At 43.3% G+C, this 19,201-nt stretch overlaps 1 protein-coding gene across 1 annotated transcript in view; it reads left to right on the top strand.

Annotated features, from left to right (window-relative positions):
- uqcc1 (ubiquinol-cytochrome c reductase complex assembly factor 1) overlaps window positions 1-10,062 on the top strand; it is a 68,695-nt gene extending 58,633 nt beyond the window's left edge. Inside the window, exons 7-9 of the mRNA XM_084173510.1 lie at window positions 5,278-5,355; window positions 5,710-5,823; window positions 9,434-10,062. Of these exons, the coding sequence (XP_084029636.1) occupies window positions 5,278-5,355; window positions 5,710-5,823; window positions 9,434-9,568 (327 nt within the window). The 3' untranslated portion in view covers window positions 9,569-10,062. The remainder of the gene's footprint in view (window positions 1-5,277; window positions 5,356-5,709; window positions 5,824-9,433) is intronic.
- The last annotated feature ends 9,139 nt before the right edge of the window (window positions 10,063-19,201 follow it).

Consider the following 19,201-nt stretch of genomic DNA (forward strand, 5'->3'; position numbering starts at 1 on the left):
CAGCATGTGACATTTATTGTCAATCAGTGTTGCTTCCTAAGTGGACAGTTTGATTTCACAGAAGTGTGATTGACTTGGAGTTACATTGTGTTGTTTAAGTGTTCCCTTTATGTTTTTGAGCAGTGTATATATATACACACACACACACACACACACACAGTGGGGGAAAAAAAGTATTTAGTCAGCCACCAATTGTGCAAGTTCTCCCACTTAAAAAGATGAGAGAGGCCTGTAATTTTCATCATAGGTACACGTCAACTATGACAGACAAAATAAGAAAAAAAAATCCAGAAAATCACATTGTAGGATTTTTTATGAATTTATTTGCAAATGATGGTGGAAAATAAGTATTTGGTCAATAACAAAAGTTTCTCAATACTTTGTTATATACCCTTTGTTGGCAATGACACAGGTCAAACGTTTTCTGTAAGTCTTCACAAGATTTTCACACACTGTTGCTGGTATTTTGGCCCATTCCTCAATGCAGATCTCCTCTAGAGCAGTGATGTTTTGGGGCTGTCGCTGGGCAACACGGACTTTCAACTCCCTCCAAAGATTTTCTATGGGGTTGAGATCTGGAGACTGGCTAGGCCACTCCAGGACCTTGAAATGCTTCTTACGAAGCCACTCCTTCGTTGCCCGGGCGGTGTGTTTGGGATCATTGTCATGCTGAAAGACCCAGCGACGTTTCATCTTCAATGCCCTTGCTGATGGAAGGAGGTTTTCACTAAAAATCTCACGATACATGGCCCCATTCATTCTTTCCTTTACACGGATCAGTCGTCCTGGTCCCTTTGCAGAAAAACAGCCCCAAAGCATGATGTTTCCACCTCCATGCTTCACAGTAGGTATGGTGTTCTTTGGATGCAACTCAGCATTCTTTGTCCTCCAAACACGACGAGTTGAGTTTTTACCAAAAAGTTATATTTTGGTTTCATCTGACCATATGACATTCTCCCAATCCTCTTCTGGATCATCCAAATGCACTCTAGCAAACTTCAGACGGGCATGGACATGTACTGGCTTAAGCAGGGGGACACGTCTGGCACTGCAGGATTTGAGTCCCTGGCGGCGTAGTGTGTTACTGATGGTAGGCTTTGTTACTTTGGTCCCAGCTCTCTGCAGGTCATTCACTAGGTCCCCCCGTGTGGTTCTGGGATTTTTGCTCACCGTTCTTGTGATCATTTTGACCCCACGGGGTGAGATCTTGCGTGGAGCCCCAGATCGAGGGAGATTATCAGTGGTCTTGTATGTCTTCCATTTCCTAATAATTGCTCCCACAGTTGATTTCTTCAAACCAAGCTGCTTACCTATTGCAGATTCAGTCTTCCCAGCCTGGTGCAGGTCTACAATTTTGTTTCTGGTGTCCTTTGACAGCTCTTTGGTCTTGGCCATAGTGGAGTTTGGAGTGTGACTGTTTGAGGTTGTGGACAGGTGTCTTTTTATACTGATAACAAGCTCAAACAGGTGCCATTAATACAGGTAACGAGTGGAGGACAGAGGAGCCTCTTAAAGAAGAAGCTACAGGTCTGTGAGAGCCAGAAATCTTGCTTGTTTGCAAATAAATTCATTAAAAATCTTACAATGTGATTTTCTGGATTTTTTTCCGCAATTTGTCTGTCATAGTTGACGTGTACCTATGATGAAAATTACAGGCCTCATCTTTTTAAATGGGAGAACTTGCACAATTGGTGGCTGACTAAATACTTTTTTCCCCCACTGTATATATATATATAACAGTAATATTGTCAAAAATCCACTTTTAACAACCATCAGAATTGGTTAAAGAAAACGTTTATGCATGCCAACATAGTGTGCAAAGCTGTCATCAAGGCAAAGGGTGGCTATTTGAAAAATCTCAAATATATTTTCATTTGATTAACACTTTTTTTGTTACTACATGATTTCATATGTGTAATTTAAAAGTGTTGATGTCTTCACTATTATTCTACAATGTAGAAAATAGTAAAAATAAAGAAAAACCCTTGAATGAGTAGGTGTTCTAAAACTTTTGATCGGTAGTGTATTAGGAAATAATTAAGAGTAGGCAAAGTGATTGTGTGAAAATCTGACAGTGTTTGATGTACAGTCACATTCACTATGGTTATCTGAAGCGTGCTATGTAGTTCACAGCTGGCGATGCCTCATCACAATTGCTTTTTCCCCATTATATGCAACAATGTCAATGAGCATCATCACTATCTTTCCTTTGCATTACCTCAAACTGTCGTGATTACCAGCTGACAAATTCTACTCTTAGTTTGTCATAACGGCATCCTAAAACCTACTCTGAGCTTGGAGTTTTTTTTTGTCATAAAACACTAGTGCAGTACAACTGTTTTTCACAGCGTTGCAACCACCTTTGAAAAATTAATGGACAATTTGACATACTTGTATTTTTATATTCTATTATACCAGTATTACTTTAGAAAGTTTACACACATACAGGTATTACATTTACATTTTAGCCATTTAGCAGACGCTCTTATCCAGAGCGACTTACAGTTAGTGCATACTTAAAAATAAAAATAAATCATACTGGCCCCCCGTGGGAATTGAACCCACAACCCTGGCGTTGCAAACGCCATGCTCTACCAACTGAGCTACATCCCTGCCGGCCATTCCCTCCCCTACCCTGGACAAATTGTGCGCCGCCCCATGGGTCTCCTGGTAGCGGCCGGCCAAGACAGAGCCTGGATTCGAACCAGGATCTCTAGTGGCACAGCTAGCACTGCGATGCAGTGCCTTAGACCACTGCGCCACTTGAAAGCTGTTGTGTAGGCTTTATTTAAAGAAATACACTTTTAATCAAATACAAATATATGTAATTAGAATGAATAGAGTCTGCAAAACTTAAATTCATCTCTTATGCTGACCAACGGGTTTAATACAGAGTGCTGTTGACTCCTTAATCCACCCACCACATTCACTGCAATGCAGTACTCTATATGAATTACATATTGCCTTCTAGAGAAAAAATTATATGTGCCGAGGTAAAAGTGGTGTTGGGAATACTCACTAGGGACTGTATAATCTATATTTGGTGTTATTTCTTGGGGGACTGAGGTCTAAATACCCAGCAGCACTTTCTACCCCACCCACTCCATTGGTCCCAATGCAATACACTGGAGGCCTATAAATTACATACAGTGCCTTCGGAAAGTATTCAGACTCCTTGACATTTTCCACATTTTGTTACGTTACAGCCTTATTCGAAAATGGATTCAATAAAACATTTTCCTCAGCAATCTACACACAATACCCCATAATGACAAAGCGAAAACAGGTTTTTCGAAATTTTTGCAAATGTATTACAAATAAAATACGGATACCTTATTTACATAAGTATTTAGCCCCTTTGCTATGAGACTCAAAATTGAGCTCAGGTGAATCCTGTTTCCGTTGATCATCCTTGAGATGTTTCTACAACTTGATTGGAGTCCACCAGTGGTAATTTCAAATGATTGGACATGATTTGGAAAGGCACATACCTGTCTATATAAGGTCCCACAATTGACAGTGCATGTCAGAGCAAAAACCAAGCCATGAGGTCGAAGGAATTGTCCGTATAGCTCCAATACAGAATTGTGTCGAGGCACAGATCTGGGGAAGGGTACCAAAACATTTATGCAGCATTGAAGGTCCCCCAGAGCACAGTGGCCTCCATCATTCTTAAATGGAAGATGTTTGGAACCACCAAGACTCTTCCTAGAGCTGGCCGCCCGGCCAAACTGAGCAATCGGGGGAGAAGGGCCTTGGTCAGGGAGGTGACAAAGAACCCAGTGGTCACTTTGACAGAGCTCTAGAGTTCCTCTGTGGAGATGGGAGAACCTTCCAGAAGGACAACCATCTCTGCAGCACTCCACCAATCTTTCCTTTATGGTAGAATGGCCAGACGGAAGCCACTCCTCAGTAGGGAAGGAGAAGAGTAGTTGAATGTCATCATGTGAGGATATGACAGAGCCGAGTGACTCGGTGTAAAGAGAAAAGAGGAGAGGGCCTAGAACCGAGACCTGGGGGACACCAGTAGTGAGAGCACGTGGTGCAGACATAGATCCTCTCCACGACACTTGGTAGGAGCGACCTGCCAGGTAGGATGCAATCTAGGAGTGTGCAGAGCCTGAGACGTCCAACCCTAAGAGGGTGGAGAGGAGGATCTGATGGTGTCGAAGGCAGCAGATAGATCGAGGAGGATGAAAACAGAGGAGAGCGGTCTCAGTTGAGTGAGCCGCCTTGAGGCCTGACTGGTTAGGGTCAAGATAGTTCTGAGAGAGCTAACAAGATAATTTGTCAGAGACCGCATGCTCAAGTGGTTTGAAAAAAGAAAGGGGGGATAATCTTGGCTCCAGGCTGTCAGTCCGTCTGTCTGTGCGACAGCTGATGAAGCGCAGATTTTGAAAACACTCTTGTTACAAAGTTGCTTTGACGTTGATAGCAAAACTGGAATTGTGGGTGATTTTCATTCAGCAAGTGATTGAGAATACTTTCTTGCTAGTTGGACCATATTTTAGACTCCTTAGCATGACCAGTACCAGCATGCTGTACACTGAATAATATTCACAAATGCCAGCTCTCTCTACTACTGGTAAGTGAAGCAAGCTAGCTAATTGCAAATGTACATAGCCTACTGGTGGGTGATTAGCCTGCAGCCAAATAAACGTTCATACATTTACTTGGAAACTTTGCTGGAGTTGCTAATTGTTTTCCTCTTGGACGTTGAGTTTACTATTACAACCTTTTGATCGCAAATTTATTTTATAATTCAACCCTATAGTTGCTGAGGGTCGACTTTTCCAGGCAAGTGTTTGCACGGCAAGAGATCAAGCAAAGAACATTGCTACCGTTGCACCGCAATGACATTTTACTGCTGTAAAGTTCATAGCTGACTCCACTTAATCTCAATTTAATCCACTTTAAATTCAGGCTGTAACACAACAAAATGTGGAAAAGGTCAAGGGGTGTGAATACTTTCTGAAGGAACTGTATAGATTCTACAGACCCTACTGAGTTATCCCAACCCCACTTTTACTTTGGCACATATTTTTTTTTTTTTTATCTATAAGACAATACAGTCAAGGGGTCTGAATACTTTCCGAAGGCACTGTATTTGTATCTCAGGAGGGGAAAATGTGTGTGTGCGCTCTGTGGAAAATGTGAAGAAAAAAACGGAGGAACTCTAGCAAAGCAGTAGTTTTGGGACTGTTTACCCAAAATGGTGTTGTAACCAACTTGGGTCCTTGCTCTCTCCTTCCCCCATCCTCTCTTTCGCCCTTCTAGATTGATGCCATTCACCGGAAGGAAAGCATGAGGGCTATGACAGAGACTTTCTATGCTGCTATTTTTGGATATGATGAGGTAAGCAAAATGTATGCACTCACTAACTGTAAGTCGCTCTGGATAAGAGCGTCTGCTAAATGACTAAAATGTCAAATGTAAGACCCAGCTATAACCATTATGGTTATATTTGCATCAGCTATGCCAGATAGTATAAAACAAAACACACTGGAAAAGATGACTGGGAACAGAAGGGCCCCAGAGACCCAGCCTGCTTGGGAACAGGTCAGGAGCTAGCATGTCGTGGTTCTGTCCCAGGCCTGGCTGGCGGAACTGTCCAGCGGGAACCAGTGTGTCCTGTTCGGTCTGGTCCAGTCCTTAGTGCAATTAGACGAGGCAGTGATTCAAGATTCACCTCTGTGTTGCGTTTTGAAGGGAATCTTGTCGGACGACGGGGTGCTGGCGGCCGCCCTGTGGAGGAACATGTTCAACCGCCAGTGCGAGGACCCCAGGCAGCTGGAGCTCATCCTGGAGTACGTCCGCAAACAGGTGAGAGAGGAAGAGAACACTCCGTATCACCAAATAAATAAAAAATGTTTCTGGCCTCAAGGTTTTCAGCTTGCACCCAAAAATGAGTCAGCCCTGACTTATCAGGTGAGGAAAGACCTGAGGGACGTTTCACAATTTTGTTGTAGCCCTGAACTAGCTCACTTGATTCACCTAGTCAAGGGCTTGATGATTAATTGACAAGCTAAATCAGGTGTGCTAGTTCTGGAATAATTCATATACAGTGGGGAGAACAAGTATTTGATACACTGCCGATTTTGCAGGTTTTCCTACTTACAAAGCATGTAGAGGTCTGTCATTTTTATCATAGGTACACTTCAACTGTGAGAGACGGAATCTAAAACAAAAATCCAGAAAATCACATTGTATGATTTTTAAGTAACTAATTTGCATTTTATTGCATGACATAAGTATTTGATCACTACCAACCAGTAAGAATTATGGCTCTCACAGACCTGTTAGTTTTTCTTTAAGAAGCCCTCCTGTTCTCCACTCATTAACTGTATTAACTGCACCTGTTTGAACTCGTTACCTGTATAAAAGACACCTGTCCACACACTCAAACAGACTCCAACCTCTCCACAATGGCCAAGACCAGAGAGCTGTGTAAGGACATCAGGGATAAAATTGTAGACCTGCACAAGGCTGGGATGGGCTACAGGACAATAGGCAAGCAGCTTGGTGAGAAGGCAACAACTGTTGGCGCAATTATTCGAAAATGGAAGAAGTTCAAGATGACGGTCAATCACACTCGGTCTGGGGCTCCATGCAAGATCTCACCTCGTGGGGCATCAATGATCATGAGGAAGGTGAGGGATCAGCCCAGAACTACACGGCAGGACCTGGTCAATGACCTGAAGAGAGCTGGAACCACAGTCTCAAAGAAAACCATTAGTAACACACTACGCCGTCATGGATTAAAATCCTGCAGCGCACGCAAGGTCCCCCTGATTAAGCCAGCGCATGTCCAGGCTCATCTGAAGTTTGCCAATGACCATCTGGATGATCCAGAGGAGGAATGGGAGAAGGTCATGTGGTCTGATGAGACAAAAATATAGCTTTTTGGTCTAAACTCCACTCGCCATGTTTGGAGGAAGAAGAAGGATGAGTACAACCGCAAGAACACCATCCCAACCGTGAAGCATGGAGGTGGAAACATCATTCTTTGGGGATGCTTTTCTGCAAAGGGGACAGGACGACTGCACCGTATTGAGGGGAGGATGGGAGGATGGGCCATGTATCGCAAGATCTTGGCCAACAACCTCCTTCCCTCAGTAAGAGCATTGAAGATGGGTCGTGGCTGGGTCTTCCAGCATGACAACAACCCGAAACACACAGTAAGGGCAACTAAGGAGTGGCTCTGTAAGAAGCATCTCAAGGTCCTGGAGTGGCCTAGCCAGTCTCCAGACCTGAACCCAATAGAAAATCTTTGGAGGGAGCTGAAAGTCCGTATTGCCCAGCGACAGCCCCGAAACCTGAAGGATCTGGAGAAGGTCTGTATGGAGGAGTGGGCCAAAATCCCTGCTGCAGTGTGTGCAAACCTGGTCAAGACCTACAGGAAACGTATGATCTCTGTAATTGCAAACAAAGGTTTCTGTACCAAATATTAAGTTCTGCTTTTCTGATGTATCAAATACTTATGTCATGCAATAAAATTCAAATTAATTACTTAAAAGTCATACGATGTGATTTTCTGGATTTTTGTTTTAGATTCCGTCTCTCACAGTGGACGTGTACCTATGATAAACATGACAGACCTCTACATGCTTTGTAAGTAGGAAAACCTGCAAAATCGGCAGTGTATCAAATACATGTTCTCCCCACTGTACATGGAATGGCTGTGGGTCCCTGAGAAGAGGAAAGCTGCTCTAGGGTGTCCTCTCAAGTCCAGGATCATTTTTGTTGTGAACAATTGTCTTCAAATTCCACTCTGGAGCGCCTTTTTTAGTTACACGCTTAAGATTTTTAGAACCAGAACAGCTGAGTGGTGTAAAGCAAGCTTTGAACCAAATTATTTTAGATGTCACCAGCCCAAAAGTTTGAAAACTACTATACTTAAACATTGCGACCTTACAGCCTTAATAGTCTCTAACAGTAGCTCTTGGTTAGGTGCTGGAGAATGGTGTTTTGGACTGGTTGCCTCTATGGTCAGCCGTTGGGCTCCATATTAGATTGGCTCACTGTGACTCACTGCCACTTTTTCTGACCATACTCTATGCAACATACCTGTTATTAGAGTGATGAGGAGAGTAGGTAGTCACCCAGTCCCACCCTCCTCTCCCTTCCCGCGCCCCTGGGCTCTCTGCCACAGCTCCCAGTGAAGCCCCCTCTGTATATTTTCCTGCCCTGTGATTGAAAACACGCCTGCTTGGAGAAACACCTGCAGGCTGTGTCCGCACAGGCCATATGTTCACTAAGATTCCACAAGAAGGCTCTCCTCACTGCTTGCGCTCTCTCTCATCTATAGCCCCCTACAAACCGAAAGGCAACATACATTGGGGAAACAAGCGTCAGTCTGCTAGCCAGGTCCTTGATCCTTCCCTGGTCCCCGACACACAGTATCGTGCATCAAGCTTGGGCAAGATCTGTTAAAGGTGGCGGATTTACGGTCAAACTCAAGCGTTTTACCGTTTCCTCAACCCAAGCCAGCGCTGCAACAGTGGAACTGTGACGTTAGTAGAAAAACTAATGAAAGTGGCTTTGGGGAACGTGTGACTTGTCCACTCCACTGGCACCCGCCTTGGTCCTGTTGTGTGTTGTTAGTGTGTACGTAGTCCAGGGCCTGCCCCACTCTCCTGCCTGCTTGCATTAAAGGTGTCCTCCATCACTGCACACAGAGACCGGGCCCTGCCACAGGTTCCAGCCAGCTGCAAGCGCACATTACAAGCACCGCCAAAAATGTATGAGACGAGGGGGGACTTTTCAAGAGAAAAACAAACAAACGAGATACTGTTTCTCTGAGCTCGCCCGGATTGCAAGAGTATAGTCGAGTTCTTGAAGGCGGGGGTCAAGGGGGCTAGAACGGTTTCATCACAGGTGCAGCACATAAAACCTGGCCGTGCCTGATGACACACTTACAGGAGAGGAAATCGCAAGCCCCTGCGATGAAGTCACGTACAGTGGTCACGCGCTGCAATGGCATCATTACTCACACTAATTACTTTCATCAAATGCTCCTTCCATGAGCTCAGGCCACTGGTTGAATTAAGACACCGGGTCGAGGTGTCCTCGCCTTGCCATATTAAGAAATAAATAAATCTATGCAGCCTGCTAACTCCTAAACTGTAGCGTGACCATGATCACTGCACTGTCCCCAGTGGAAGCTAAAATAACTGCCCTCTGGTGGCTAACGCTGTAACAGAGCCATGTTTTTCCACAATTTACAGCTCTTGTAAACAACATGGTACACAAAATACCATGTTAAGAAAAATACTGTGTTTAGTTGGTTGCTTTTGTCAATGTTCTACACACTTATCATTTGACTATTCAGTACATAAGAAAAATATGAAGCATCAGTTTGCTTCCTCTGTAATAGATGTCCTTGAACCAGTCTTAATGGTACTTTCTTTATGTCTGTGCTTGTTCCACACAGATGCAGTTCATCGATACTCTGGACGGGGAGGACCTGCTGCTGACAGGGGAGGTCAAGTGGCGTCCCCTCCTGGAGAAGAATGCACAGAGCATCCTAAAGGTCCCCACCCCCACCTACAACGACGCTGGGCTCTGAGATGCCCACCCCCACCACCCTGCTCCGCCTCCTCATCTTCCTATATTCCTCTGTGTCTGAACACACTGTACTGTAGGCAGGATAGCCAATCAGGGACTCTCACACCTGATCTCCACACACACACTCTCTTTCTCTCTTCACCGCCAACAATAACACCCAAACCGCTGTCCCATCAACCAACTGACTGGCAGGGAATACCATCCACCACCATTTCCTAAATGTTTTGAGAGTAAGAAGATGCTCCTCTTGGAATGTTGCACTTTCTTTACAAAAAGAGAACTAGAAAGGATTTCTGTATTTATATTTGTTAATCTTTTCTGATGCCACATGCCCCGCTGTCTGTTTGTCTGGTGCAGCAGTTCCGTCTTCCATTGCTCTCAGAACGTAATAGGAAACCTGTACATGTAGCTTCGCAAATTATCACTCTGTATAAAATGGTTTTTTGTCGTAACTGAAATAAAATGTTCTCTGGATGTATACCTTTCACAAGTCTCATTTGAATCTTTGTTTATTTTTTGTTTGTATGAATCCCCCCTTTCAAAATGAATCTGAATGAAGTGCCTGATGAATTTAGCCAGTTTTGCATAACAGGTGTGATAGTTGATACGTGTCAGCCGCCTCTAAGCCAATCCACTCAGGTCTTTGACAGTAAATGGAGGCTTCTCCATGGTAACGGAGGTGTTAGATTACCGTCTGACTGACAGAGCACTAGCTTGTGGGTTCACAAGGGGCTCTGGGAGAGGGAAAGGTTCTACTGGGGGCTGTGTGGGGTGGAACAGGTCTGAAGTGTGTATGTGGGAGCTGTTGTGCTCGGGTCTGGATAAGAGCGGCATAAATACAAACTCCTCTCAGGGCTAACTGTTGTCCAATTGCAAATCAATACAGAGGCACCAGCATGAGGCACTTATTGTAAAAAGAAATCAAGGAATGTGAAATGGTAATATTTCCTAGAGGTGTAAGTCCCTTTTTACACCTTTGAGATCTACATAAAGTGGCTAGGGGTTGATTTGTAATTGGGTATGTGTGTGAGTGTTAAGCTGACCGTCTTTGACAGAGAGGGAGCCGGGCCCTTTAGGTTCCACTTCCTGCATTTTTTTAGGGCTGTTTTCCACAGCAGGGGGCATCAGTTCGCTCATTCAGTGAACTCACCTCATCCAGAGAGTCCTCCTATGCTTCTAACACTCACGTGGGAGATGCATGGTCCATTTCCCATGAAAGTTTAGAAACCGCATCTTTTGAAAGACCTCAATCCAAAACAAGCGATAGACCATGAAAATGTTCTTGGTCTAGAGGTAATTTCACTCTATGACAATTGGAAGTGAATAAATTAAAATTGAGTAATCAGCAAGTCACCATTGTTCATTTAAGCCACAGGTCTATATCAAAAGGAGTTTATGTATGGTTGCACAATTGTTGCCAGTGCTTAGTCCTACATGGTCCAATGATCCAGTTTGGTTTACCTTTCAAGGCATTGTCTATTTGCTCTGCAGGCAGCCAGGCGCTGACATCTGCTGCTAACACAGAGAAATCATGTGCAGGTTTACAGCACGGTGGTTTAAGAGCAGTCATCAGAACAGCAGTAAAACATTTTCAGTTTTCCTGTATGAAATGATCCTTCAGGTCTGTCACCTGGTGTTTGTGACCCACACAGCCTGCTCTCGTGACCAGGTGGGCTTCAGTGTGCCACTTATGTTGTTACTCCTTCCCACACTGTGATTCTTTGGGTTCAGATCACATATTTCCCATTTCCTCCATGATTGTTTGTGTTCAGATCAGTGCTCCACCGTTCTACAGAGATTATTTTGTGATCTGAATAGTGGTGCAGTAATCTTATAGAGTTTTCCTGGCCTTGTGTCTCTACCAGGAAAAAACTCTCGGGCTCTAACTACTACCAGTATATTTCCATTTTGGGTAAAAGTTTAGGGAATATTTCCAGTGAATTGTTGGGTAAGGATGTTCTCCTGTCATGAAACAAATGTGGTTTTACCCATAGTTGAAGAAGTACAGTAGATGTACAGTATATACTGAGCTCATGTGACAGATAATGTGACACTTAGATTGCACACATTTGGACTTTATTTAACTAATTATGTGACTTCTGAAGGTAATTGGTTGCACCAGATCTTATTTAGGGGCTTCATAGCAAATGGGGTGAGTACATATGCACCCACCAATTTTCCGTAATTATTATTATTTTTAATTTTGAAACAAGTTATTTTTTTCATTTCACTTCACCAATTTTGACTATTTTGTGTATGTCCATTACATGAAATCCAAATAAAAATCCATTTAAATTACAGGTTGTAATGCAACAAAATAGGAAAAACGCCAAGGGGGATGAATCCTTTTGCAAGGCACTACAATTTATATACATACATATATACATACATATATATATATATTTTAAAAATATATTTTCCTTCATTACTTTCCACTAACCCTACCACCCCTCTCCTAATTGGAGTAAACTAATGAACAACAACACTTAGGCTTCTACTTCCAGCTTATACACACTATATACAGTGGGGGGGGAAAGTATTTAGTCAGCCACCATTTGTGCAAGTTCTCCCACTTAAAAAGATGAGAGAGGCCTGCAATTTTCATCATAGGTACACGTCAACTATGACAGACAAATTGAGAAAAGAAAATCCAGAAAATCACATTGTAGGATTTTTTATGAATTTATTTGCAAATTATGGTGGAAAATAAGTATTTGGTCACCTACAAACAAGCAAGATTTCTGGCTCTCACAGACCTGTAACTTCTTCTTTAAGAGGCTCCTCTGTCCTCCACTAATTACCTGTATTAATGGCACCTGTTTGAACTTGTTATCAGTATAAAAGACACCTGTCCACAACCTCAAACAGTCACACTCCAAACTCCACTATGGCCAAGACCAAAGAGCTGTCAAAGGACACCAGAAACACAATTGTAGACCTGCACGAGGCTGGGAAGACTGAATCTGCAATAGGTAAGCAGCTTGGTTTGAAGAAATCAACTGTGGGAGGAATTATTAGGAAATGGAAGACATACAAGACCACTGATAATCTCCCTCGATCTGGGGCTCCACGCAAGATCTCACCCCATGGGGTCAAAATGATCACAAGATCTCAGAACCACACGGGGGGGACCTAGTGAATGACCTGCAGAGAGCTGGGACCAAAGTAACAAATCCTACCATCAGTAACACACTACGCCGCCAGGGACTCAAATCCTGCAGTGCCAGACGTGTCCCCCTGCTTAAGCCAGTACATGTCCAGGCCCGTCTGAAGTTTGCTAGAGTGCATTTGGATGATCCAGAAGAGGATTGGGAGAATGTCATATGGTCCGATGAAACCAAAATAGAACTTTTTGTAAAAACTCAACTTGTCGTGTTTGGAGGACAAAGAATGCTCAGTTGTATCCAAAGAACACCATACCTACTGTGAAGCATGGGGGTGGAAACATCATGCTTTGGGGCTGTTTTTCTGCAAAGGGACCAGGACGACTGATCCGTGTAAAGGAAAGAATGAATGGGGCCATGTATCGTGAGATTTTGAGTGAAAACCTCCTTCCATCAGCAAGGGCATTGAAGATGAAACATGGCTGGGTCTTTCAGCATGACAATGATCCCAAACACACCACCCGGGCAATGAAGGAGTGGCTTCGTAAGAAGCATTTCAAGGTCCTGGAGTGGCCTAGCCAGTCTCCAGATCTCAACCCCATAGAAAATCTTTGGAGGGAGTTGAAAGTCCATGTTGCCCAGCGACAGCCCCAAAACATCACTGCTCTAGAGGAGATCTGCATGGAGGAATAGGCCAAAATACCAGCAACAGTGTGTGAAAACCTTGTGAAGACTTACAGAAAACGTTTGACCTGTGTCATTGCCAACAAAGGGTATATAGCAAAGTATTGAGAAACTTTTGTTATTGACCAAATACTTATTTTCCACCATAATTTGCAAATAAATTCATTAAAAATCCCACAATGTGATTTTCTGGATTTTTTTCTCAGTTTGTCTGTCATAGTTGACATGTACCTATGATGAAAATTACAGGCCTCTCTCATCGTTTTAAGTGGGAGAACTTGCACAATTGGTGGCTGACTAAATACTTTTTTCCCCACTGTATATACTGCTCAAAAAAATAAAGGGAACACTTAAACAACACAATGTAACTCCAAGTCAATCACACTTCTGTGAAATCAAAATGTCCACTTAGGAAGCAACACTGATTGACAATAAATTTCACATGCTGTTGTGCAAATGGAATAGACAACAGATGGAAATTATAGGCAATTAGCAAGACACCCCCAATAAAGAAGTGGTTCTGCAGGTGGTGACCACAGACCACTTCTCAGTTCCTATGCTTCCTGGCTGATGTTTTGGCCACTTTTGAATGCTGGCGGTGCTTTCACTCTAGTGGTAGCATGAGACGGAGTCTACAACCCACACAAGTGGCTCAGGTAGTGCAGCTCATCCAGGATGGCACATCAATGCGAGCTGTGGCAAGAAGGTTTGCTGTGTCTGTCAGCGTAGTGTCCAGACCATGGAGGCGCTACCAGGAGACAGGCCAGTACATCAGGAGACGTGGAGGAGGCCGTAGGAGGGCAACAACCCAGCAGCAGGACCGCTACCTCCGCCTTTGTGCAAGGAGGAGCAGGAGGAGCACTGCCAGAGCCCTGCAAAATGACCTCCAGCAGGCCACAAATGTGCATGTGTCTGCTCAAACGGTCAGAAACAGACTCCATGAGGGTGGTATGAGGGCCCGACGTCCACAGGTGGGGGTGGTGCTTACAGCCCAACACCGTGCAGGACGTTTGGCATTTGCCAGAGAACACCAAGATTGGCAAATTCGCCACTGGTGCCCTGTGCTCTTCACAGATGAAAGCAGGTTCACACTGAGCACATGTGACAGAGTCTGGAGACGCCGTGGAGAACGTTCTGCTGCCTGCAACATCCTCCAGCATGACCGGTTTGGCGGTGGGTCAGTCATGGTGTGGGGTGGCATTTCTTTGGGGGGCCTCACAGGACTCCATGTGCTCGCCAGAGGTAGCCTGACTGCCATTAGGTACCGAGATGAGATCCTCAGGCCCTGGGTTCCTCCTAATGCAAGACAATGCTAGACCTCATGTGGCTGGAGTGTGTCAGCAGTTCCTACAAGAGGAAGGCATTGATGCTATGGACTGGCCCGCCCGTTCCCCAGACCTGAATCCAATTGAGCACATCTGGGACATCATGTCTCGCTCCATCCACCAACGCCACGTTGCACCACAGACTGTCCAGGAGTTGGCGGATGCTTTAGTCCAGGTCTGGGAGGAGATCCCTCAGGAGACCATCCGCCACCTCATCAGGAGCATGCCCAGGCATTGTAGGGAGGTCATACAGGCACGTGGAGACCACACACACTACTGAGCCTCATTTTGACTTGTTTTAAGGACATTACATCAAAGTTGGATCAGCCTGTAGTGTGGTTTTCCACTTTAATTTTGAGGCTGACTCCAAATCCAGACCTCCATGGGTTGATACATTTGATTTCCATTGATAATTTTTGTGTGATTTTGTTGTCAGCACATTCAACTATGTAAAGAAAAAAGTATTTCATAAGATTATTTCATTCATTCAGATCTAGGATGTGTTGTTTAAGTGTTCCCTTTATTTTTTTGAGCAGTGTATTTTACGGACACAATCTATTTTACAATAGTTATATTTTGTTTGTTTTTAGTCCTGTCCTTCCTCTACCCTCAACCTCTCCCATCTATTTCTGATGTCCACAGTTTGATTTCTATTTGCCATATATTTTTGACTGTGCTGTTTCACACAAGTTCTAAACCTTTACAGACACAGTATGTTTTACATTTGTTATCTTGTTGTTATTAGTCCCACCCTTCAGCTACCTTCAACTCCTCCCATCTATCTCTTAACACCATCCATATTGGATTTCTATATGCCATATATTTTTCATCTGTGCTGTGATGCTTCACAAAAGTTCTGAACCTTTCTATTCTCATTGTTTCTACAGATTGTAAATTAAAGATAAACATTTTTGCTAAAAGTATTATTACATTATTAATCGATTGACTATGACTTTTCAAATCACCCAGTATTGCTATCTGCAGCGTTAGCTCCAGGTAAATTGTTGCAATTCTTCAGACATTCCTGGACCTGTGACCAAAAACAAGCTACATGATCTAATGAATGTGTCTCTTCGCAGTGGGGAGAACAAGTATTTGATACACTGCCGATTTTGCAGGTTTTCCTACTTACAAAGCATGTAGAGGTCTGTAATTTTTTATCATAGGTACACTTCAACTGTGAGAGACGGAATCTAAAACAAAAATCCAGAAAATCACATTGTATGATTTTTAAGTAATTAATTTGCATTTTATTGCATGACATAAGTATTTGATCACCTACCAACCAGTAAGAATTCCGTCTCTCACAGACCTGTTAGTTTTTCTTTAAGAAGCCCCCCTGTTCTCCACTCATTACCTGTATTAACTGCACCTGTTTGAACTCATTACCTGTATAAAAGACACTGTCCACACACTCAATGAAACAGACTCCAACCTCTCCACAATGGCCAAGACCAGAGAGCTGTGTAAGGACATCAGGGATCAAATTGTAGACCTGCACAAGGCTGGGATGGTCTACAGGACAATAGGCAAGCAGCTTGGTGAGAAGGCAACAACTGTTGGCGCAATTATTAGAAAATGGAAGAAGTTCAAGATGACAGTCAATCACCCTCGGTCTGGGGCTCCATGCAAGATCTCACCTCATGGGGCATCAATGATCATAAGGAAGGTAAGGGATCAGCCCAGAACTACATGGCAGGACCTGGTCAATGACCTGAAGAGAGCTGGGACCACAGTCTCAAAGAAAACCATTAGTAACACACTACACCGTCATGGATTAAAATCCTGCAGTGCACGCAAGGTCCCCCTGCTCAAGCCAGCGCATGTCCAGGCCCGTCTGAATTTTGCCAATGACCATCTGGATGATCCAGAGGAGGAATGGGAGAAGGTCATGTGGTCTGATGAGACAAAAATAGAGCTTTTTGGTCTAAACTCCACTCGCCGTGTTTGGAGGAAGAAGAAGGATGAGTACAACCCCAAGAACACCATCCCAACCGTGAAGCAAGGAGGTGGAAACATCATTCTTTGGGGATGCTTTTTTGCAAAGGGGACAGGACGACTGCACCGTATTGAGGGGAGGATGGATGGGGCCATGTATCGCGAGATCTTGGCCAACAACCTCCTTCCCTCAGTAAGAGCATTGAAGATGGGTTGTGGCTGGGTCTTCCAGCATGACAACGACCCGAAACACACAGTCAGGGCAACTAAGGAGTGGCTCCGTAAGAAGCATCTCAAGGTCCTGGAGTGGCCTAGCCAGTCTCCAGACCTGAACCCAATAGAACATCTTTGGAGGGAGCTGAAAGTCCGTATTGCCCAGCGACAGCCCCGAAACCTGAAGGATCTGGAGCAGGTCTGTATGGAGGAGTGGGCCAAAATCCCTGCTGCAGTGTGTGCAAACCTGGTCAAGACCTACAGGAAACGTATGATCTCTGTAATTGCAAACAAAGGTTTCTGTACCAAATATTAAGTTCTGCTTTTCTGATGTATCAAATACTTATGTCATGCAATAAAATGCAAATGAATTACTTAAAAATCATACAATGTGATTTTCTGGAGTTTTGTTTTAGATTCCGTCTCTCACAGTTGAAGTGTACCTATGATACAAATTACAGACCTCTACATGCTTTGTAAGTAGGAAAACCTGCAAAATCGGCAGTGTATCAAATACTTGTTCTCCCCACTGTATAACATTCTATTGGTTGCGAGAATTTGGAATAATAATTTAAATTGAAAAATGCAATGTTTTGAATCCAGCGTCGTTTTGTGGATCAGTTCATAAACCATGTGCCATGGAATCGGTGCATCGGAAATCTCTTCCCAACTAATCTGCAATCTATATGGCACAGCTGTCAATTTTTTGGTCCTTAAATGAAACTGGTATATTTTTTTATTAATCACAATTTTCTTTAACCAATTTTGGTTTTTAATGCAGGGCCGACAGACAAGTTCCTTACTTTTTCCCCCTTCCACTTGCCTCTTCCAATTTTGCGGTAATGCTGCAATTAGTTGGTTGTAATTTTGGGTAGAGCAGACATTTCCATATATTTTTGTTAGCTGCATGTGTGACATAACTCCACCATTCCTATTTATGATATAATTGACAAAGATTATACCTTTTTTAAACATTTTATCAAAAAAATATATATATTTTTTTCAATTAGTATATTTGAGTTTAACCACAATATTTTTTGTATTATTTGTCCTGTCTTTTCTGGTGGATTAAACTGAAATTGCAACCAACTTTCTATGGCTTGTTTTTAAAATAACGATATTTTGGAGATGATTTCGTTTTCAAATAACCGAAAGTGAGGGGTTGTAATCTGAATAAAGGGAAAAAGGCCATTCTTGAACATGGGGTGAGACGTTCTTACTAATTTGCTAAAGAACCAGTTCGGATTTAAGTATAACTTTGTATGACTGACACCTTTAGTGAAAGGTCTAATTATTTAATATTTAATCATTTCTGCTCTTCAAATTCATATTAATTATATAAATAGGCCCTTTTCATTTTGTATGGCTTGCCATTCCAAATAAAATTGAATATTTTTTACTCATACAGTGGGGAAAAAAAGTATTTAGTCAGCCACCAATTGTGCAAGTTCTCCCACTTAAAAAGATGAGAGAGGACTGTAATTTTCATCATAGGTACACGTCAACTATGACAGACAAAATTAGATTTTTTTTTCTCCAGAAAATCACATTGTAGGATTTTTTATGAATTTATTTGCAAATTATGGTGGAAAATAAGTATTTGGTCAATAACAAAAGTTTCTCAATACTTTGTTATACACCCTTTGTTGGCAATGACACAGGTCAAACGTTTTCAGTAAGGTTTTCACACACTGTTGCTGGTATTTTGGCCCATTCCTCCATGCAGATCTCCTCTAGGGCAGTGATGTTTTGGGGCTGTCGCTGGGCAACACGGACTTTCAACTCCCTCCAAAGATTTTCTATGGGGTTGAGATCTGGAGTCTGGCTAGGCCACTCCAGGACCTTGAAATGTTTCTTACGAAGCCACTCCTTCATTGCCCGGGCGGTGTGTTTGGGATCATTGTCATGCTGAAAGACCCAGCCACGTTTCATCTTCAATGCCCTTGCTGATGGAAGGAGGTTTTCACTCAAAATCTCACGATACATGGCCCCATTCATTCTTTCCTTTACACGGATCAGTCGTCCTGGTCCCTTTGCAGAAAAACAGCCCCAAAGCATGATGTTTCCACCCCCATGCTTCACAGTAGGTATGGTGTTCTTTGGATGCAACTCAGCATTCTTTGTCCTCCAAACACGACGAGTTGAGTTTTTACCAAAAAGTTATATTTCGGTTTCATCTGACCATATGACATTCTCTCAATCCTCTTCTGGACCATCCAAATGCACTCTAGCAAACTTCAGATGGGCCTGGACATGTACTGGCTTAAGCAGGGGGACACGTCTGGCACTGCAGGATTTGAGTCCCTGGCGGCGTAGTGTGTTACTGATGGTAGGCTTTGTTACTTTGGTCCCAGCTCTCTGCAGGTCATT

Source organism: Coregonus lavaretus, assembly GCF_964263955.1.
Source record: "Coregonus lavaretus genome assembly, chromosome: 12".
In the NCBI taxonomy this organism is placed as follows: Eukaryota; Metazoa; Chordata; class Actinopteri; order Salmoniformes; family Salmonidae; genus Coregonus; species Coregonus lavaretus.